Here is a 23637-nt window from a genome sequence, read left to right on the forward strand (position 1 = left end):
GGCCATTTGCTACCAAATCACTGCTTCTAACAGTAACTAGAAGGACCAATCAGAAAACTAATGACAACGTAACAGAGGGGGAACACTATAGTGGTTCCTTTGGATCTGCAAAGATCCGTGCATGAGGCACTACTTATTATTACCTGCTCAACCCAGCTGCTAAAGTATTTCTAGGACCTCTCTATTACAAGCAAGCTAACCTCACAAGCCATAGGACTGTCCCTCACAGAGATATCTAGCACTGTGGATAAAAAAATTCTCTGCTACATGGATACTAGTTCGTCACTTTCCACAAACATAAAAGGGTAAATATTGGTTTTAAAATAAGAAATACTGGGAAGCCTAGGTGGCTCAGAGGTTTAGCGCAGCCTTCAGCCCAGGGCATGATCCTGGAGACCTGGGATTGAGTCCCAGGATCGAGTCCCATGTCGGGCTCCCTGCATGGAGCCTGCTTCTCCTTCTGCCTGTGTCTCTGCCCCCTCCCCCTCTCTCTGTGTGTCTCTAATGAATAAATGAATAAAATTTTAAAAATAAATAAATAAAATAAGAAATATTAAGACAGGAGAAACAAACAATCCAATCATGAAATGGGCAAAAGACATGAACAGAAATCTCACAGAGGAAGACATAGACATGGCCAACATGCACATGAGAAAATGCTCCGCATCACTTGCCATCAGGGAAATACAAATCAAAACCACAATGAGATACCACCTCACACCAGTGAGAATGGGGAACATTAACAAGGCAGGAAACAACAAATGTTGGAGAGGATGCGGAGAAAAGGGAACCCTCTTACACTGTTGGTGGGAATGTGAACTGGTGCAGCCGCTCTGGAAAACTGTGTGGAGGTTCCTCAAAAGAGTTAAAAATAGACCTGCCCTACGACCCAGCAATTGCACTGCTGGGGATTTACCCCAAAGATACAGATGCAATGAAACGCCGGGACACCTGCACCCCGATGTTTCTAGCAGCAATGTCCACAATAGCCAAACTGTGGAAGGAGCCTCGGTGTCCATCGAAAGATGAATGGATAAAGAAGATGTGGTCTATGTATACAATGGAATATCACTCAGGCATTAGAAATGACAAACACCCACCATTTGCTTCAACGTGGATGGACCTGGAGGGTATTACGCTGAGTGAAGTAAGTCAATCGGAGAAGGACAAACATTGTATGTTCTCATTCATTTGGGGAATAATAGTGAAAGGGAATATAAGGGAAGGGAGAAGAAATGTGTGGGAAATATCAGAAAGGGAGACAGAACATAAAGACTCCTAACTCTGGGAAACGAACTAGGGGTGATGGAAGGGGAGGAGGGCGGGGGGTGGGGGTGACTGGGTGACGGGCACTGAGGGGGGCACTTGACGGGATGAGCACTGGGTGTTATTCTGTATGTTGGTAAATTGAACACCAATAAAAATAAATTTATTATTAAAAAATAAAAATAAAAATAAAATCATTCAAAAAAAAAAAAGAAAGAAAAACCATATACTCTTCTTTGGAATATTTAGTTCCTTTTCTCATATCTTAAAAAAAAAAAAAACAGAAGAGAAATAATGTCAGAAGGAGGTAGAACAGTTTAGTAAGACATAAAATAGAAATCCTTAAATTATTATTATTTTAAATACTGGCTCTCTTAAATGCTACCATGTGTTACTCTGGACCTCTGGACATTTAACCCATTTAACCCTTTCCTAAGTGAGAAAGAAAGAAAACAGCAAATAGATATTTTGAAACATTCAGGTATGATACTATGTACATGAAAGACAGAGAAAAGCAGCAATGCCTTCAGTCTCACATGAATCTGTTAGGAGATGCTTATAAAAGAACATGCAGTTCAAAACAATTATTTTGAATAAACACATTTCATATTTGGTTGAACTAGTCTCTTGGGTTGATAAAACTACGAGATTCTTCCCCAAACTAGAATTAGTGGTCCAGAAAATGTTTTGGGGTTTTTTTTTTGGCACCTTTGATATTTAAGCAAATAGTCATTTCATCAATTCCCTGATTTTCAAAGACTTATCCTAGTTAAACAAGCATTTAAAGAAAAGTATCCAAAAAAGCTCCTATCTACAGCCAATAAAAGCTGGTAATGATAACTGAAAAATAATCTTTTTAGGACAAGTTAAAATAAAATATCAAATTAAAAGGCTGGCTTTAAAAATAGAAATAATGTTACTACTTTGCCATAAACTGCAAGGAAATGATTAAATCCTAACCATTTTCAGTTAAAAATATAAGTATGGCAAAATCATGGCCCTAATCACAAAAAGATCAACAACTCTCATGCCATTATATCCAAAGAAGGATGTGTATTATACTTCGAGCTTTGTGATACAGAAGAAGCCACATCATCTGTAGTTCCCACATTGGACTGAATATTTTCTATGGTCCCTGATAAATCTAAAATATCTACCAATCAACTTCTGACAACTGATCCTACTTTTATTTGGATTATTCCTGACTCCATCTCCTCCACCCTTCTCTCTTAAGGAATATTACCTCAAATATGAACATGTATTAAGATTCTTGGCTGACTCTGGAAAACAGTATGGAGGTTTCTCAATAAGTTAAAAATAGAACTACCCTAAGATTGGGCAATTGCACTACTAGGTATTTACCCAAAGGATATAAAAATAGTGATTCAAAGGGACTCATGCACCCCAATGTTGATAGCAGCATTATCAATAATAGCCAAATTATAGGAAAAGCCCAAATGTCCACTGACTGATGAATGGATAAAGATGTTATGGTGTATACACACACATACACACACACACACACACACACACACACACGGGCTATTATTACTCAGCCATACAAAAAATGAAATCCTGCGATTTGTTAGAAAGTGGATGAAGATGGAGAATATTATGTTAAGTGAAATAGGTCAGTCAGAGAAAGACATATGATTTCACTCATATGTGGAATTTAAGAAACAAAAAGGTGAACATAAGGGGAAAAAAAAGAAAGAGGCAAACCAAGCAAGACTTTTACCTATAGAGAATGAAATGAGGGTTGATGGAGGGGAGGTGGGCAGGAGGATGGGCTAGATGGGTGATGGGTATTAAGGAGGGCACTTGGAATGAGTACTGGATATTGTATGTTAAGTGATGCATCACTAAATTCTACTCCTGAAACTAATATTACACTGTATGGTAACTAACTGGAACTTAAAAACTTGAAAAAGAAAAAAAAAAGACTATTAGCTAAAAATAGTATAGTGGAATAACTATTAGGTCTGCTATGAAAAGAACTGGAAACATCAGCCCTGGAGACTTAACTTCCTCAGGTGAATCAGAAGTACAAGTGGGCGGGGCAACTCACCTGAGCCATATCCTTCATAGTCAAAATTTTTCCTGGAATGCTGCAAAGCCTCCAGAGAACTGAACCATCTAGGACAGCAATTCTTTTCTCTATTATGTTCATTTATTTATTTTCCAGTTTTAACAGGAAATAATTGACATCACTATAAGTTTAAGGCATACAACATGATGGTTTGATTGATACATACTGTGAAATGATTAGGTTTGGTTAACATCTATCATCTCATATAGATCTAATAAAAAGAATAACTTGTTTATTTTTGCTTCAAAAAGTACCAAGCCCTTCATAGGGAAAAATATCCAGTCTTTTTAACTTCTGGCTGAGTAATCACTTTTCTCAGATCTCATCAATTGCTTTCACAGACCATTTCTCTCTGAAGTTAAAGGTCAAAGGGTAAAGCAGTCATTTGGTGGTATAAAGTAATGGTTTCAGTAGATTTAGCTTTGATGGCAACCTTCACCCCATGACCTGTATTCTCTCCTTTAATCTTGAGATATAAACACTTAATTAACAAGATCAGTAACAGAAAATACCTCAACATGAAACAGGATCACTCTTAAAAAGGCTGGAGGTTAACTCAGACACAGCCTTCTGCCACTAAGGCTTCTACTTATATCTACAAATGCATAATACCCACAAATGATCACAGAACATTTTGTGGTTTTCCTTTATGTAATCTTCTGACTCCAGTCTCTTAAGAAAAGTAATCTATCGAAATAAGATCTTGAGGAAAGTGTTTAACAAACTGGATTTCTATCTCTTGACTTTTAACAGAATAAAATGATGGGGAGTACTTGGTGGCTCAGTTGGTTAAGAGTCCTCAGGCTCTTTTTCAGCTCAGGTCATGAACTCAGACTCAGGTCATAAGGTCGGCTCTGCACTAGGTATGGAGCCAGCTTAAGATTTTCTCTCTCTCTCCCTCTGCTCCTCCCCCATCCCACTTAACTGTAGCCTCTCTCTAAAAAATAAAGAAAAAGTTTCAAAGTAAAATGATATGGAATAAATAAAGATTTAACATGAAACCACTGGAAGAAAAATATGAGCAAATATTTTTATAATTTTAGGGTGATGAACACCATTATAAAGATGGCACAAAAATCCAAAAATTAGAATGGAGACATTAATATATTTGATCCATAAAAATAAGGAATGCCTGTAATGCCAAAGAAAAAGAACATCAGCCACTAGAAAGATGGGGTGGGAGAAACTAGGATAAAACATTTCAAAAGGAGCACCTGGGTGGCTCAGTAGGTTAAGTGTCCAACTCTTGGTTTCAGCTCAGGTCATGATCTCAGGATTGTGGGATTGAGCCCCACATCAGGCTTTGCACTCAGTGAGGAGTCTGCAGGAGATTCTCTCCTCTCCCTCTGCCCATCTCCTGCTCTCTCTCTCAAATAAATAAATAAAATCTTAAAAAAATTTTTTTCAATGTATGACAGGTTAACATCCATAATAATGAGCACATAAAAATCAAGTAGAAAAGATAATCCGCAGTTTTAAAATAATAAAAATAATAAATAATAAACTATTCTATGCAAAGAAGTAAAACAGCTAATAAAAACATATTTGCCTCCATTAAAAATCAAACAACTATAAATCAGAGTCCTTTTTCAGCTAATAAGATTAACAATTATTAAAAAGATTAATAATTGCAAGTATTGGCAAGTATATCAGGTGAAACAGACACTTTTGCACTGCCTTCATAGTATATGTTCCTTTCTAAAAGGTTATTTAAAAAAAATAATAAATAAATAAATAAATAAATAAAAGGTTATTTAGATTAATCCACCTTTCTAAAAAGTTATTTAGATTAATTTATGTAAATTCAAAATGTACATAATCTCCACTCCTGCAATTCCAAATTTAATAATTTGCAGAGAAATTTTCACATAAATGCATTAGGCTATGCACAGAGATATTTATTGTAGCAATTTTTGTAATAGCAAAAATGTGCAAAAAACCTAAATTTCTGATAATAAGCAACTGAATAAATATAATGCATTATGGTAAACCCAAACAGTATAAAATACTGATCAATTCTTTTGAAATTATGTAAATCCATCACTGAAATGCTTACTCTTAAAGTCTTCAGCCCCATGTAAGCTGTCTACTCTGAGGCTATTGTGCCGTAAGCCCAAGCTATCCTATGCATAGATCAGACCACATGAGGAGGTCCCGAAACTATATGAAGTGGGAGGAAGATGCCTGGCCAGCATCTAGATGCTCCATCCCCTGCTGTTACAACTCCAGACACCATCTGACTATAACCACATGACAGACCTGAACCACATCTGCCCTACCACACTTTCCCCAAATTCCTGACCCATCAAATACCATGAGAGGGTTTTGAATCTATACAACTGACAATCAGATACTGAACAGAGAGGAATTTATCAAGCTGGTAATACCAACCAGTATGGCTCTCTGAGCATAGGAGAGAACACACTTTCCTTCCTCCCAGATTTTAAGCCTACATCATTCCCAAGATAAAATGATCAATGGAGGAATGAGTTAACTCTGCTTAAAGTGCCCAATGGCCAGCTTCTTTCAGAGGTAATATTTATTCCTCATCACTTCATTGAAGGAAGGGAAATGCCTGAAAAATACTTCACATAGGGACATAAGCATGTAAGTGATGTGATGTCTATGTTGCTTCCTTTGGTATGGGCACAGAGAATTTAGGCACAAGTATTTATGTAAGTCCATTCCTAATTTTCAAGTGTAGACTTTTGCTTATGAGTATCAAGAATATTAGTAAACATTTAGGGGAAAAATAGGACAAGATGAGGCTGAAAGTCTGAAACATCTTGTCTTATACGAGAAAGTAAAGGAAGCGCTAAATACCAAACACACACACAATGATGGGGGGAGTGCCAAAAGGTACAAACTTTCAATTATAAAATAAGCAAGTTATAGAGATGTAATTAATGTACAGCATGGTAACTATAATTAAAAATACTCTATTGTAGGGATGCCTGGGTGGCTCAGTGGTTGAGCACCTGCCTTTGGCTCAGTCGTGATCCTGGGGTCCTGGGGTCAAGTCCTACATTGGGCTCCTTGCGGGGAGCCTACTTCTTCCTCTGCCTGTGTCTCTGCCTCTCTCTGTCTCATGAATAAATAAGTAAAATCTTTAAAAAAAAATACTCGTATATTTGAAAGATGCTAAATCTTAAAAGTTCTCAACACAAGACAAAAAAAATTATAACTGTGTGATGATGGATGTTAACTAAACTTACTGTAGTGATCACTTTACATGTATATTGAATCATTATGTTGTCTACCCAAAACTAACATAGTTATATGTCAATTATACCTCAATAAAAAAATTATGATCCAATTACATTTCACATGGTCAGCCCTCAATACTTTGAAAGTAAAGCAATTTTTGTTGTCAACTATATTCAATTTTCTTTAAAAGCCAACTATAATTTAATTTAGAAAAACTGTATTAATCCGTAAGGAAAACAATATTAGTAAACACTTGGGGGGGGGGGGAATAGGACAAGATGAGTTTGAAAGCCTGAAACATTTTGTAGTACCAGAAAATAAGGAAGTGTTAAACACAAACACATGCACCACACAAAGATGGGGGAGGTCAAAGGGACAGAGGTGCCAACTCCCAATGGCCAAAGCTACAATAATTTGTGTAAAAATACAATAACACATTTTGGGGTTATAGCCCAAAGTATAAAATAAACATCAGTAAGTACAAACTGAAACAAATGACTGAGTAAATAAGCAATATATGGGAAAGAAGAGACAAATCTCTCATACAGAATTCCAATTAACTTCTGTAGATACTTTACCCTCAAGACAGAACATACTCTAATAAAAGCGTTGGCTGGGATTTCAGAGTACAGGATGGAAAAGTACAAAACAGAGTATCTCGAAGAGTGAAGAACACTGGAAAACACTACCTCAGGGCTCCACCTCCCAAAAGTGAACATTCCCGCTCTACTCATGAGAAAAATGTAGGGAAATCCCAGTTGCAAGACATTCCACAAAATACATGACTAGTACTGCTGAAAACTGTCAAGGTCATCAAAAACAAGAATAGTCTGTTGTCACAGAGATGTGACAACTAAATGTAATGTGGTGTTCCTGGATGGGATATGGGAACAAACAAAAAAGGACAGCAGAGGAAAGATAAGGAAATACAAACAAAGCATGTACTTTAGTTAATGAGGCTGTATGAATATGGGTTCATCATATTGATGATATTGTGACAAATGCATCATTCTAGCATAAGATGTTAGTCATCTCAGCTCCGGTTTCACCATTCTTTCCCCTTTGCCCCTCTTGCCCTCAGGGTGGTAGCAGGTTCCTTCTGTTACCTTTCCTGGAGCTGCCTCATTGCCACACCATCCCATTTGGATTTCAGTTCTTCAAATACCTTTGCAACCTGTTTCTCATACTAAATTCTCTGGATGAGATTACCAAGTATGGCCTTTGTTTTTCTGATTGGACCCTGGCCAATAGAGCTTGGAATTTCTCTCTCAATGCACCCTATACACACACACACACACACACACACACACACCCCTCAAGGCATAACCTAAAGGTATAATCTAAACTAAACTGAATATAGGCAAAGAACTTTCCATTTTGGGGATTCATTTGTTTTTAATTCTCTATCTCCTAGATACAAAAGATACATATATTTTAATTAAGTCTGGCTTCAGTTGGATTTCAAGAAGAAAAAAAAAAAAAAACACTGCCAAAATAATCCTGAAAACAGTTTGTTTCTTTTGAAGCTATGATCAAGAAAGATGAGTCATTAAATGAAAAGTATTATTAACTGATTTTAGAAAAAAATGTTTTAAGTCAAGTTCATGAGATAGAAAAGGGAGGAAAAGTAGTTCATTTACAGAACAGGACAGCCCTTTCTCCCCTCAGGCTGAGGACAAATGGACAAAAAAGGTAAGGAACTATGGATTTTATCCAAAATAGTTTTTCTTGCCTAGACAGGTATCTTGCCTTCACAGATGAAAGGTCTGAGATAAAAACAAAAGGGAGAAAGGGCATTGTGCTCAGTTAAGTATATGTGATTTGTTTCCCCTTGCACCCCAAATAATTTTTGCAGCATAATGACTACAGCAACTTATATTTATTCTTAAAAGATGGTGGCAGGAGTGAAGGGAATAGACAACAAAAAGACAATTTATCCAGGGGATTCCTGGCAATTCTTCCCAAGGACAGGAAACAGGATAATGCAAGATAATGCAAGATAATGCAGTGGTTACTCAATCACAATTACAGTAGAAACTTAAAAGACAGAACTTAAAAACGGTAAGGGATACATGGGTTTATAATTTAGGAGGCAACATAATTTTAGAAATGTGTCACCTTTTAACGTGCAGATTTGCTGAATGGCTGAAACCAACTTAATTACACTCATTCAGTTGGATAAAAAAAAAATCTTAAAATTACATTTGGAAGAACATTTACAAAGTAACCATTTTGAACAATTTCTTTTGTTCTAAAAAATGTCTCTTGAACAAAGAACATTTGTTTTAGGTACATGTTCATTATTACTTCCTGCAAGAACTATAAAAGTAAAAACAACAACAACAAAAACCCTATGATACCACGACCTTCAAGAACTACTAGCAACAGAAGTTTTTAAGATGCTCATGTTCTAACAGCTTCTATTGCCCAGTATGGTAGTGACTAGCACTTAGCTGTGGAGAACTCCAAAAGTGGCTCCTGTGACAACGAACTGGATTCCTTTTTATTTAACCTTACGTAACAGAAATTTTAATTTAAATAGAGACATGCAGAACTTACAATCTAGAGGAAAGGAGAAAATAGTTCTGAAACAGCCAGGTAAAAAAGCAGGCTCTTCCTTCACCCATGTTCCTACTGATGTGGTTTTGGAATGTAGGTGAGTTGGTTGGTGGGGTAAGGTCTGGAGCCAATGAGCTAATTCTTGAGAAGTCTTTGGTGCAAAAAGGTGATTTTATGAAAGCGTGGGGACAGGACCCATGGGCAGGAAGAGCTGCTGCCAAGGGCTTGTGAGGGGTTGTGATTATAATCTTGGGAGTTGGGGGATGCAAGGCAAAGGGAGGTTTCAAAAGGATTTTCACATGCCATTGTCAACTTAAGGCTGTTTTTCCTTCTAGCAAGGCATTAATATGAAGACAGTTGAAATTCTTTCTGGGTTAGTTAGGGTATTGATAAAGATCCTTTTTCTTGTAAATCACTAAGACATTTTGTAAACTGAGGGAGACTTCTGTCTTGCAGGACTGTGATCTCTATTAGTTAAGCATTTCTTTTTATCCTTCCCTTAGTTTTCAGGCAGCCAGGAGTGCCTGAGGAACCTTACATAGATCCCACCTGGGGGAGGGAGGTTTGGGAGGTGTCAACATATGTTTTGCCCTCAGCTTGCCTCTGCTCCCCTCATCACTACCGCTACTGATCTTTCCAAAATGTAAATCAGATTTTGTCACTAAGAATGAAAATAGAAACAAAAACAAACAGTGATTTCCAATTTGCAATGCCCTGCGTGGACCTGGCCCCAGGCCTCCTTCTCAGCCATATCACTCATCACACAACCTCTGCTTACCAGCCACCTGGTTTCCTCCTAATTCTGAGATAGACCGTGCTCCCCGCTATCTCAGGGGGCCTTTGTACATGCAGCCACCTCCTCGGAAGCCTCTTCTGCTCCCAGGTCACTGCCCCCAGGACACCTTCAACCTCTGTGAAGGTGCCACCTCCCCCTCAGGACTCTCCCTCACAGCCCTGGGTAAGGTTCCCAGGCAATTCTTATCACTGCTGCAATGGGAGATAATCATATAGATTCTTTGATAACTGGTACTACGGAGGGTGGACCTTGAGAACAGGGAGGAAGTCTTTCCCTTCTCCTAGCCACATTTAGCCCTGATTCTTGCATGAGACTGCTTACACAGTAGGGACTTGAAATAGTTAAGCTACCCACCCTAACAATAACAATCAACCATAATTAATTCATTTAATCTCTAGACCTATGAGGTAGCTAGCTACTATTTTTCTCCCCATTTTACAGGTGAGGAAACTAAGGCACAAGAGAAGTGAAGGGACTTGCCCAAGGGCACACAACAGTTCTGGACAAAGATGATTTCATACCAGCAGTTTGGCCCTTAACTACTAAGTTCTATGGCCTCTATATGATTAACAGAGGCAAGATAAAATAGCAACTGAGTGCTTCAGGGACAGGGGAGATGGTGCCAAAGAGCAGCTAAGGAATGTTTCCTGTGGGATCCCTGGGTGGTGCAGTGGTTTGGCGCCTGCCTTTGGCCCAGGGCGCGATCCTGGAGACCCGGGATCGAATCCCACGTCGGGCTCCCGGTGCATGGAGCCTGCTTCTCCCTCTGCCTGTGTCTCTGCCTCTCTCTCTCTCTCTCTGTGTTTGACTATCATAAATAATAAATAAAAATTTTAAAAAAAAGAAAAGCTTTAAGGAATGTTTCCTGTGAGAGGAGAAATGGAGTTGGATCCCAGGGAGTGCCTCATGTCAGATAAGAAAAAGAGGTTTAAAAGAAAAAAAAAAATCATTCTTGGGTTAGAAAACAGAAATAGTCAAAACAAGTGTATCTGTAAAACAGTATATATAGGCCTGAGCTGACTATAATGGAAGGTATGTTCCAGCAGAGCTGGGGCACTGTGAACAGGGATATCAAGACCTGGGCTGCCTCCACTGGCACAACACCGGGAGTACAGAAGGGGATATTGATCCGAGTCCTTCAAACATCTAGACCCACGTTAGGCATACAACATCCACATATCCCATATTACAGAAGGGACACAGTGTCCCACCTCCATTTGGGTCCCAGACCTGACTACCCAGCCATCAGATGTGATCCCTGTTAGGTCACACAATCGTGCCGATCAAAGGCGGAAAAGTGCTTCACAGAAGTCTGACACAGAGTCCACTCCATAAAGGCATGTACAAGTTCATCAAATACTTCACAGCTCCTACCACAAGCAAGGGTTTACTCTAAGAGCCTGGCGAACACTGACCGCCCAACAGCCACACATATGCGTCATGGACCTTCGGGGCTGCTATGAATGCATGAAGCTATTCACGCCCAGCCCCCATCGGTAACACTGTTACTCAGGCAATGAGAAATAGGCAAAAAGATTGCACTTAGGGGTATGCATTTCCCCTTGTATGTTATATTCAGGAAAACTAATAACAATAAGAAAGAGATCTGAGCAGTGGAGGTGAAGCTGAGGAATGAATAAAACAAAACCAAACAAAAAATGTGTTCTAAATTTTTGAATTCTTGGGGACTACGTCTGAGGTATGAGCAGAGATGCTTTCAAAGATTACCCCATGATTTAACCCCATAAAATAAAAGTCTCGAAACCCTATTCCTGAAAGGTTATAAAGCTGTCTAGCAATAACAAAATCTCAATGGAACATAATTTAAAAAGGAAATGGAGCAGTATCTGTAGTATAATTCTATTTTTGTTAAAAAAGTGATACATACACAGAAAAGTCCTGAGGTAGAAACCAGAAACAAAAACAAAACCCTATAAATAGCAGATAAGAGGAATGCAATCTTTATTCTCTTCCTTATATTTCCCCACATTTTCTGAACTTTCTGTAAGACATGGTATGTTTCTAACAAGGTGAAAATACTCTGAGCTCTCTATACTATACAAAGATTTGAATGTACAAGAGAGTCACCTAACCCAAACCTCCTATAACGTGGTTAAAGAAACTGAAAGTCAGAGAAGCAAAGCACATACGTGTTCAAAGGTCACACAGCAATTAATTGCTGTGACTTCACATGCCCATCTCTTAAAATTTGCTTGAATCATCCCAGAAAACTCAATGTTCTCTTTTCCTTTAAAAGTTTCCAAGAGATGACAAATGTAGCAATACTTTCATACATCACCATTCCTCACCTTTACTTCCTTTGAGCTGTAAGGTACTTTAGTGTACAAGTACAGTTTCCTACTTCTCTTTTGTTAATTCAGAGACAAGACAAACACAGTATTCATGATGCAAACCACACCCTTCCCACCTGAATACACTTCATTCACCTGCTTCCAAGGCCCCAGAAGATTCTAATCGAAGTGATGCTGGGTGGCACTCTATAAGAAACCAATGTGTTTGGATGATGAAGTATTATGGAATAAATTCTATGCCAAGGACATTTAATTTGATTCAGTGCCACCTGAAAAAACCCAGGTCCAAGATCTCTTTGTTTTGGTGTTGCATTGGGTATATTGTTGATTGTTGAGAAGGTGCTGGCCATGGAAACTCTGAAGAGTTCTATTTGGTGGTGCAACGTAAAACTGAAATCAGCTTGATATTCTGATAGATGGGTGTCTGAATTGAAAAGAACATCTGAATGTTATCAGATCCCAGCAACCGCAGAAGATTGGCACAGCCGAGAGTAATAAGGAGCAATTAAAGGACAAGCTAGGGCAGAGGCAGGAAAAGGCAGTTAAAGTACAAGAAACAAATGAGAGCACAGGTTGGCTCCTGAGAGACAGTGACTGTACATGTGAAAGGAGGTAAGAAAGACTGTACTTCATGTCCTGTCCACACAAGGGCAAGGGCTACCATCATCAATGCACCGAGGTCCCAGGAAAGAATGAGGCCAAATGCAACAAGCAGTAGCACCACATCAACCCAAAGCCAACACAGCTGAGATCATTAAGGAACACTTAGTAATTTTATTCTTAACTATAACATCATGTATGAAGTCTGTGGAAGCCCAAAGGTCAATGACCCCCAGCCCGAGACATACGGGTTGAAATGCCTCCTGTACCACCCACTTCAACATCCTTAGGAGTGCCACTCCTCAAGCTTTAATGTGTACACAAACCCCTGGTGATCTGCGAAGATGCAGATTCTGGTTTGGGAGGTCTGGAGTGGGGCCCAAGGTGCTGCATTCTGCACAGGCACCGAGGAGGTGATGCCACTAGCCTAGCCTGCAGACTGCTTTGGGTAGCAAGGATATAAATGTCTTCTGAATAAGGAAAAATAAAAAATTCAATCACACTGAAGCATGTCAGGAAGCACAAGAAAAATGAGCACTTATTCAGGGCACATTTTGTGTCCCACTTCGTATACATTGCCTAATTTAATTCTTACACCAGCCAGTATGATTTGATCATCTCTACTTTATTGCTGTGGAAGCTGATATTCAGTAAAATTATTTGCCAGCATTCAAACAGCTAATAACAGTTCCAGGATTTAAACCCAGTCTGAAAAATTAAATAAATAAACAAACAAACAAACAAACCCAGTCTGTCTGACTTGAAAACTGTTTGTCAATAAGCTACAGGGAGGGATCCCTGGGTGGCGCACACCTTTGGCCCAGGGTGCGATCCGGGAGACCCTGGATCAAATCCCACATGGGGCTCCTGGTGCATGGAGCCTGCTTCTCCCTCTGCCTGTGTCTCTGCCTCTCTCTCTCTGTGTGAATATCATAAATAAAAATTAAAAATAAATAAATAAGCTTGTCAAAGTTTAAAAAAAAATAAGCTACAGGGATAGGATTAAGGGAAGTATTAGAAATTCTTAGAGTCCCCCAAATTTCTGAGCCATGATTTTTTGTCCCTAACACAGAGATAATGGCAGAACTATGGCATAGAACAAAAGAGGTAATGGATGTATTTAGAAGTCTAGAAAGGATGTTATATGAAGATACAGTAAGTTGTAACTAGCTTCTAGTTGTAACTAAGAGATATGTCTAAATCTCCTTTCCTTAAAATAGTATTGAATGTATACCTTTCCTTAAAGCAGATATTCTTAAAGCTTTTGGTCTCAGAATTCCTTTATACTCTTACAGAGGACTTTTCAGACAATTGTGGGCATTCTTTAAAATGATTCCAAAATTCTACAAATGGTAATTTCTTAAAGGCAAAATGCAACATGCCACTTGAAACAATATTAATACATTTTTCATACTGCTACATTAAAATCCATTGGTCTATCCTGTACTTTGAATGAAACTTACACTCATTCATAGTTTTGTAAATCATCCATTGATCCCAAAATACTGATTTACTGAGTTACACGGTTCTTCCAAATGTTGACACATTGTTTTACCCCATGCGAAAAAAATCACACTCCTTACTATTTCCACCAATTTCTATAGAAAAGTTGTTGGGGTTTTTTTAAAGATTTTATTTAGTTAGTTGAGAAAGAGAGCGAGAGAACACAAGCAGGGGGAACTGCAAAGGGAGAGGGAGAAGTAGGCTCCTTGGTGAGCAGGAAGCCTGATGTGGGGCTTGATCCCAGAACCCTGGGATTATGACCTGAGCCCAAGGCAGATACCTGATAGAGCCACCCAGGCACCCCTGAAGAAAGTCTTTAAAAATTGGGATGCTATCAATCATACAATGGCAGCTACAAAGTTCTCCAAAATTCTGATTTTTGCTGAAAAGACTGGATTTTATCATAGGAAACAGGCATCTTAATTTGTTGTCCTTAAAGTGACAAGCTAACATTATGCATTTTGAGAAAATGTGTGCCAAATATTAAAATCTAAAATCTAATCTAAAATATGAAAATCTAATCTAAAATCTATGACATTTATATTATGTGTGTCGGTTGTTCCTTCCAATAAAAATGTTCCATGAAAAAAAAAAAAAAACAAAACCCACAGCTAGTTCAACTCACAACACAATCAGTTTTCCCTCCAGAAAACCACAGCACTCCAGTATGCAGCAGATATGCGGCATGCGTACCTCCAATTTCACACCTATTAAAGAGATAGGTAATTTAGGGTTGATATTTAATAAAAATCTGCTTCCTTGAGGACATTTTTACTGCTTTATCTAGTATACTCTTTTAAGTGAAACTGACTTCTTTTTGTCGTGATCCCAAGTACATGACTACCTGTATTACTGGGGCCACTCATTGCCTTTATTTCTGCTAAGGCGACCACAGAGGCACTTGCCATTGCTTTAATGTCATCAGTGTAAATGTCAGCACAGTTAAAAGGGCAAATGACAGCATGCTACTGTTAAAATCATTTGGAACTCGTAGTCCTCCGAAAGGCTTAACTTAGGGATGGATACCCCAGGAACCCACACACCACACTTTGAGAGCTGCTGCCTGAAATATTTTGGCTTTTGAAACTTCATTCTACCTGTGTTGTCTTTTGCTTATGTGAAGATTTATTCAAAATAAAGGTAATCCGGAGCAACAGGCAACTATTTGGAAAAACATCATAATGAAAGTTGTATTTATTTTGCTGCACGACAGCACCATAAAAACTGCTTAAGTCCCTTCCATGTCTGTCTCTCCATGACAGACCATAGGCCCCAGATGCTTGCTAATGGCACAAAGCTTTTCAAGGAAAAGAAATCAGCTTTAGGAACAAGCTACTTTCTCTGAAAGACTTCCTGAAAACCAAAGTAGAATGCTCTTTAAAGGATATCAAATCACACCTGTGATAGAATGTTTGCCACCTAAATCTATGTAAAGACCTAAGACATGGTGAGAAAATGATCCATCCACATGAGATATGCTTGCGAAAATTCACTCCCTCAAAATGACTTTTTATCATGACTCTCTATTTTCCTATTCTAGTACATTTAAAAATGTATTAAGAAGGAAATTCAAATGAAAGATGAAAATCATTTTCCCAAAAATTGTATACATTGGAAGCTCAGAGTAACATGTGATTACTGACATCACTCTGATAAAAAGGCAAACAAATAGGATGCCATTCACCAATAATTCAGAATAAAAATCCATAGTTAAAAGTCCTTTTGGTTATCAAAGTTTTCTACTTCCAAATGGTATGACTTTTGCCTATAAATTTAACCCACTCTTTCTAGAAGTAGAGTAAATGAACCAACTATGTCTGAATTACTTGAGGTACCTAATATGATGCAGATTCTTTGGGTCCATTCCTATCTTAGTCTTCCCAAACTACTGTGACAAAATATCATAGACTGGGTAGCTTACACCGCAGAAATTCTTACAGTACTAGAGCCTGGCAAGTCAAAGATCAAGATGCTGGCCAAACTACATCCTGGTAAAGACTCTTCTTCCTGGCTGCTCTTTCATTATGTCTCCACAGAACCTTTTCTGTGTGTGTTGGAGAGGGCATGGGGGAAAGGAAGGGAGGAGACCACTCAGCTCTCCTCTCTCTTCCCCTTCTTGTAAGGCCACTGATCTGATCCCCACAGCTGCACTCTCATAACCTCATCTAAGTCTTGTTACCTCCCAGAAGCCCCACTTCCAAATATTATCACACTGCAGAGTTGATTTTACCGTGTGAATTTGAAAAGGACACAAACGTGTAGTCTGTAACAATTCTTTTTTTTTTTTTAAGATTTTATTTATTTATTCATGAGAGACACAGAGAGAGAGGCAGAGACACAGGCAGAGGGAAAAGCAGTCTCCCTGCAGGGAGCCCAATGTGTGACTCAATCCTGGGACCCCAGGATCACGCCCTGAGCCAAAGCCAGATGCTCAACCACTGAGCCACCCAGGCATCCCTAGTCCTAACAATTTCAAGCCTTGTACACCATAACCTCTAGGACTGGAGCCCAACAATGTTTTCCTTAATAGTTTCTGGCTGTTCTCCTAAGCATGCTGCAGTTTGAGAAACCTGAGTGTGCCCCTGTGTGCCTGTTTCCTAATCTGTAAACTGGGATTGATAGTCACCATACTTTCCCGTTTCAGAATTGCTGATGTGTTGAGGATCAGTTAAGAATATGTGAGAAAATGCTTTCTAAGACTGCAAAGTGCTTTGTGAATGATAATCATCCAAACTTTTATCACCTACATTTCCACCAGGTCATATTCTAAAAACTAAAAGTAAGGGTGCCTGGGTGGCTCAGTCAGTTAAGTGTCCTACTCTTGATTTTGGCTTAGGTTATGATCTTAGGGTTCTGAAATCGAGCCCTGCAATGGGCATCATCCTGGGCATGGAGCCTGCTTACGATTCTCTCTCTCTCTCTCTCTCTCTCCCTGACAAAAAAAATAAATAAAAATTTTAAAAATTAAAATAAAATAAAAATTACAAGTGAGGGTTACCTGGGTGGCTTCAGTCAGTTAAGCATCTGACTCTTGGTTTCATCTCAAGTCATAATCTCAGTGTCCTGAGATCAAGCCCTGAGTCAGGCACTCTACTCCGTGGGAGTCGGCTTGAGATTCTCTCCCTCTGCCTCTGCCCCTTTCCTTCCTCTAAAATAAATAAATAATCTTTTTTAAAAAACTGTAAAAATGAATAAAAGATTATTACAGATATTATATTAATTCTTACCATAAAACCTCAGATAACTAAAATACACAGTAAATAGAGTGGTCTAGTTAATAGCTGAACATCGTGGTCACTCTTTTGAAAAGTGATTTTAAATATATTATTAAAGTATAATTTCCATGGTAAATACATAACAGATTTTATTTGACGCCAAAGGGGGCTTTTATTTGACTCAGTTTTCTGAATATCAATTCTTGCTACATAAGAGTCAAGCTTAAAAGACTTGTTCTGCCTTGAACTCATTTGCTAAGGGGTCCCTTATTTACTCCCTGTTGTTTGGGAATATTTCATAGCTGATAAAGGCATGTTTATTTTAACCAAAGATAGATCTCTAATCACAAGTTGCATTCCAAAAGCTTACATCTTCCTAAATCATTTGAAACATGAAATGCCTCTCCCTCTACCAAATAAAAATTATGAATCACAATTATATTCTCTAACTTGTCCAAAAACCCATAATACAGATGAAATACATTTGCTATGAGTTAGAAATCACAGGGATATTTTGCCATGAAATTTATCAAACTTAATCTGAGTACATAACTATTCTCATTTACCTTTAACGTTTGTTTGTATCTGAGAAAAAAGCTAGCTGGAGGAAGAGAAGATGATAGGTAAAAATTTCTTTGAATATTCTAAATGGATCAATGGTCCTCAGTTCTTTATTACACAGAATGCATCAGGTCCCTCAACATGGCCATTAGGGATTCTCTTCAGAATCATGAACAGGATATAACAGAGGCAGGGGACAGCAAAACCAAGTGTCCAGAGTTAACTGAACAAGCAGAATGCAAGGGAAAAATAAAATGTTGAAAAGATGTCTGTATCCATGGAGCAGAAACCGCTGAGTATCAATGGTGAGAGAGTGACCAGAATGCATAAGACTCAAACCAGAAAGAATTGAAAGCAATGCTGGAGAAAACAGCCCACAAAAGCCATGAAGACTGAATGGCAGGGTATGCCACAAAGTCACGAAAACAGAAGAGGCCTTGACACAAGTAAAGGAGACTCTCATTTGTACCTGCAGGATGACCTAACCTGTGCATGCCAGATGCGGCCACACTAGGTCATTCATACCTGAGAGGATGGCCAGTGGTTAGATCCTGATTCTGAATCCAAGTGATCACAGAGGCCTTGTTTGGCCTGTCCTAAAGCATGATGGCCTTGGCTGGAAACTTTTGTTTATGGCTTATTCACTGCCTCTTCCATCTGCAATGCCCTAATGGAATGGTATCCTACTTTTGATCTTACCCTGAATTTCTACCCAAGTGCCTTATCTATTGGTGCATCTATATTTAGATTCCTGACTTTCAACTGGTCATATGGGTCTGTGGTTGTATATGCAACTTCTCATCTACCCATTTTCTAAAACAAAGTGTCACCTGGTCTAAGTAAAAATGCAGTGCATTCATTCATTCAACCAGAAGCTGACACTGTCAGGCACCATCTGAGAACCAGTGGTAAACACAATCATCTTGCTTGCCTCCTAGAAATGTTTGATTCATTTTATCACATGTGAAACAAATACCAAAAGGCATAAACAGGAGGCTTCTTTGGCCTCTAAGATGCTCTGGTCATTTTGAAATATGCTAAACTATGGCTGGATGGATATTAAATTTTACAAATCAAATAACAATGTTGATTCCAAATCTGATTAAGGGCAGAGAACCAGGGGCACCTAGTGGCTCAGCCAATTAAGTGTCTGATTCTTGATTTCGGTTCAGGTCCTGATCTCAGGATTGTTAGAGTAAGCCCCACATCAGGCTCTGCGCTCAGTAGAGTCTGCTTGAGATTCTCTCTTCCCCTCTCCTTCTGCACCTCTCCCTGCTCAGGCTAAGTAAATAAAATCTTTAAAAAAAAAAAAAAAAAGGCAGAGAATTATCTTGAATGTTCTCCATGCTGTATTTTAGAGATAAGACAATGTGTTGTAAAAAAAGGAGAAAATCTAAAAAAAAAAAAAAAAAAAAAGGAGAAAATCTTATCAGATTAATAGCTTTCATACCCAAACTTCTGATAAATGAGGGCAACCTCTGCCACTTACAAATAATTCTTTCACTGAAAGGCGAAAGTAGTCTTTAGCCACCACCACCCACACATAAAGCCCTTTACACATACACAGGTATATCTATTCATAAGCACAGCAGGACGTCACAAACAAAATAAAACTGCAGAACGACTCACTGGTGAATGGAAAAATGTACTGCATTGTGGTTGAAAATTCTCTGCCCTTTCAAATGATACCAGGGAACAAGGGTTTTTTTTTTTTTTAATAACTCTTCAAGTCTAACCTCAGTGGAAGTCAAAATTTCAGCTCAGAATTTATTTTGGAACTAAGGAAAGACATCCGGTATTTAACATATCATCTAGAGCACATACAGAGTAATTCTCCTATTTGCCCTCTGAGTTTTCGGCAGCCTAGCTCAGTGCTTAGGCATTGGCATTTCCAGGGCCCAGGGCCAAAAGCCACCAGAACCTGCAATTCTTTCCCTGGACTCAGACACCACACTAAAGAGAAGCAAGGATAGAGTGGGTTCTTTCCTTCATCCATTCTCCCATTACTACAGCATTTAAACTTATCGGAAATGTCTTCAAAAATGCAAGAGTTGCCACTGATTATCTCTCTGGAAAGCAACTGCAATTATCCTGCTAGGTAAAGACTGTGTGCCCCACGACTAGGTCAGTGGTTGGCTTCCAGTAATCCCAACTCAGGATACAATTAGTCAACACATTCCTTCAGCTTTACAAAAAAGGTGTTGATCTTGACGGGATGAGCACTGGGTGTTATTCTGTATGTTGGTAAATTAAACACCAATAAAAATTATTTCACTAAAAAAATAAAAAATAAAAAATAAATAAATAAATAAATTTAAAAAAATTAAAAAAAGGTGTTGATGACCAACTTGAAAAAAGGAATCCCATAATTGCAGCTCCTTTCTAGAAGACTTGTCCCAGAACTCTTTGATGTCAATTGTCAGATTCCTTCAGGAGACTTTTCCCTTTGTAAGTGCATCATTTGGGAAAGCGGGAACAGTTGCAGAGGAAAGCAGGGTATTGAAGTAGGGAAGAAAAAGAATGGGTAAAAGTTTTCACATTCACTGGAGTTATTGACATTTCAAAAATACAGCAATGAGTTTAGATGTATATTTAATGTCCCACAGTGTTACATCAAAGACGTGAGATAAGAATTCTTTGCCAATTCATGTTACAGCAAAGACCCACCTAACGGGAAAAGAAATATTCATAACTGTACTACTTGTGAAAGTGAGACCTAAGACACTTTCATGTCCAGTATCCACAGCTGCATCATCAGAGCACAGTGGAATGCTGTCTGACCAGTGACTGCAGGTGTCAGAGACTGAAATGCAAGTTTCAGAGGTAGACCTTTGCTCATACCTGAACGTAAACGAGTAGGAAAAACTTAAAAACAGATATAGTAATTGGCAATTTAGCTACCTTCTAAGACTACAGGCATTTAGGAGTGATTTCACATTAGTTTCACACAGATTCAAATGTACAATTATGGAATAGCTAGGAGTGTGCTAAACCTGAAAGTACAGATACTAAAGAATTTAAGTGATCGTTATAAAAGCAAAGGTCTCCCATTAACAGAAACCTAAAAGGAGACTCAAAAGACCAAAAGTAAGTTCTCATCCTGATGCAAGAATATGTGTTGAGATACACTGTGTGGTTAGTGACTCTCTGAAATTTAGGCTTAGGTTGACTAAGCATACAACACCATCTCTTTAGGAATGTTGGCTCCTCAAAGTATTGTAACAACTCCATGAAACCTGAAATATAGTGAAAATGGAAATGCTTATGAGAAGAGGTAGGTTTCAAATATCAGGAAACGTATTCTCTACACAGCATTGTTCAATCATAATAAGTGATGTTACTTCCACATAATGCAATAAAAATAATGTCTCCTTGTAATTTTCAGTTTACTTCCCCACAAACATTGTTCCCATTGGATCCTCATAATAATCCTACGCAATGGGCAATGAAAGTAATGTCCTCATTTTAACAAATAAGGAACTGAGGTTTGGGAGAGTTATACAAGGACTCAGCAATCACTAACTCAACCAAGAACCCAGGCTCTGACTCTCAGCGCCCCCACTTTCTACCCTAGGAATGAAAATCCCCCACATTTCATAAAATTGGCTGTGGGTCTTGCCACTGTCACAACAAAATAGCAGAGGAATAATGACTACTTTTGTTAGCAACAAAAGCCATGTAACCTACGGTAAAAAGAGTGGACAAAGAATCGTACGCGCTTCTTCACATTCGCATAACATGAATATTGATGGGATTTCTGAACAGCTGCACGGAAATTCCTAAGCGGAGCCAAAAGAAAAGGCATTTCCTAAAGCTCCCCATAAAACTTAGGGAACTCTATTAAATCTTTTCCAGTGAAATAGGTTAATGCAAAGAAAGTCATCAATACTACACCCAGGGTCGCCTAAAAAGAGACTGAAAAGGGGAAAAAAAAAATGTTGGTCCTTCTTAAGACCAGCAATTCTCCGGCTGGCTGGTTATTTTCCCCCAAAAACAACTTCATTCGCTCTTGGGGGACGAGCGGTATTTACAAACAGCGCAGTTCTAACAGCCTCATTTCCCAGCCGGGCCCTCCGAAGCCTCCGCGGCGCCCGGGAGCGTGAACTCCTGCCCCGGGGAGCAGAGGGCACCGAGCGAGGGGCCCGCACAGCGGCCGCAGGCGAGCGCGTGGAGAGGGGGCGCAGGAGCCGGCCGCGCCCTCCCCGCCCTCCGCGCCCTCCGCGCCCCCCCGGCGCCCGCCGGCCGCGGACCTACCAGCGAGAGCACCTTGTAGGTGTTGGGGTCCTTGGCCGGGCGGGCGCGGGCCGCCTTCTCCAGCGGCTCCTCCCCCAGGTCCATGGGGGCCAGCAAGGCCGCGGCCGCCTGCCTATCCCCCGGCGCCGCGGCGGCTCGAGCGCAGCCCGGGTCGGGGCCGTTCCCCGCCGGGCCCTCCCGGGAGCCGAGGCCCGCCTGGCCGCCGCGCTCCATCGTGGCCCCGGCGCTCTGGCCCGGCCGCCCCGCCGCGCCTCTAATAGGCTCCGCGCCCGGCCCCGCCCCGCGCCCGCCCCGCGCCCGCCCCGCGCCCGCCCCGCGCCCGCCCCGCGCCGCCGGACCTTGGCTCGGCTCCCGCCGCCCAGCGCTCCTCTGAAGGGAAAGCGACTCAACGCCCCGGATTATTTGCTTCCTGTCTGATTTCGGGCGCTCAGCGTGTCGGTTATTTTAGGTCCTGCCCGTGGGCGAGTCTTTAACTTCCCCCAAAGCCTTCTCCTCCCCGCGCCCGGGCACCTTCCGAACACTTGCCGGAGTCGCCCTGCGTGGCCTCGCGGCGCGGGCTGCCCTGGAATTGCAGAGTGTGGTCTGCGGAGGGCATGAGCTCATGGGGCCCCAAAATAGAGCGGGAGGAGGAGAAGGATGCGGCCGGCGGCGCTGCTTCTCCGTGGCCAGCGAGAGCGGTGGGGCCGCGCGTGTTTCTAGGTGCACGTGCAAGCGGGCGGGAGGGTCCGAGGTGGGGTAAGGCCCTCTTCTTTTTTCTCCTGCGTAGAAGCAAGTGAGAACGCCTTCAAAGCCCTGCCACCCACTACCACTCTCCTCTGAGAAACGAATTACCCACCTCTGGTCTAACAAAAGCACTCATATATAAGGGATACTTAGTTTTCCACGGCTTTATGTGGTTTCTGGGGTTTTCTAGCCGATCTTGCCTTAATATATTTGTTAGTTCCTTTTGACTTTCTGTGTTAAAGGCTTCAAAGTGTCCGTGCTGCCTCCTCCTGAGGTTGATCCTGGCACTTGGTTAGCAATACTGAACATTTTAACATCATCTGAAATACTTTGATACTTTATTTTTGATCAAGGACATGAAGCGTAGGCTGTAAATCTTGATGGGTTTTGATTCACCTTTTATTCTACAACTTTCACATTTCCTTCCTCATCAGAAAAACCGCAAGTGTGTAGTGAAGTGATTCTTGTCAAGGGGAAACAGACGAGTGGCTTTCAACAGCTTTGCAATACTAGGGACTGACTTTGAACACCAAGGAAAGTTTCACAGTCCAA

General features: G+C 40.1%; 1 protein-coding gene across 1 annotated transcript in view; it reads right to left on the minus strand.

Moving 5' to 3' along the window:
• Positions 1 to 22551, minus strand: part of ENPP1 (ectonucleotide pyrophosphatase/phosphodiesterase 1) — a 73977-nt gene extending 51426 nt beyond the window's left edge. The window contains exon 1 of the mRNA XM_077869643.1: positions 22363 to 22551. Coding sequence (XP_077725769.1) covers positions 22363 to 22446 — 84 coding nt within the window. The 5' untranslated portion in view covers positions 22447 to 22551. The remainder of the gene's footprint in view (positions 1 to 22362) is intronic.
• Positions 22552 to 23637: the final 1086 nt, after the last annotated feature.

This window comes from Canis aureus, chromosome 1, assembly GCF_053574225.1.
Source record: "Canis aureus isolate CA01 chromosome 1, VMU_Caureus_v.1.0, whole genome shotgun sequence".
NCBI classification, from domain to species: Eukaryota; Metazoa; Chordata; class Mammalia; order Carnivora; family Canidae; genus Canis; species Canis aureus.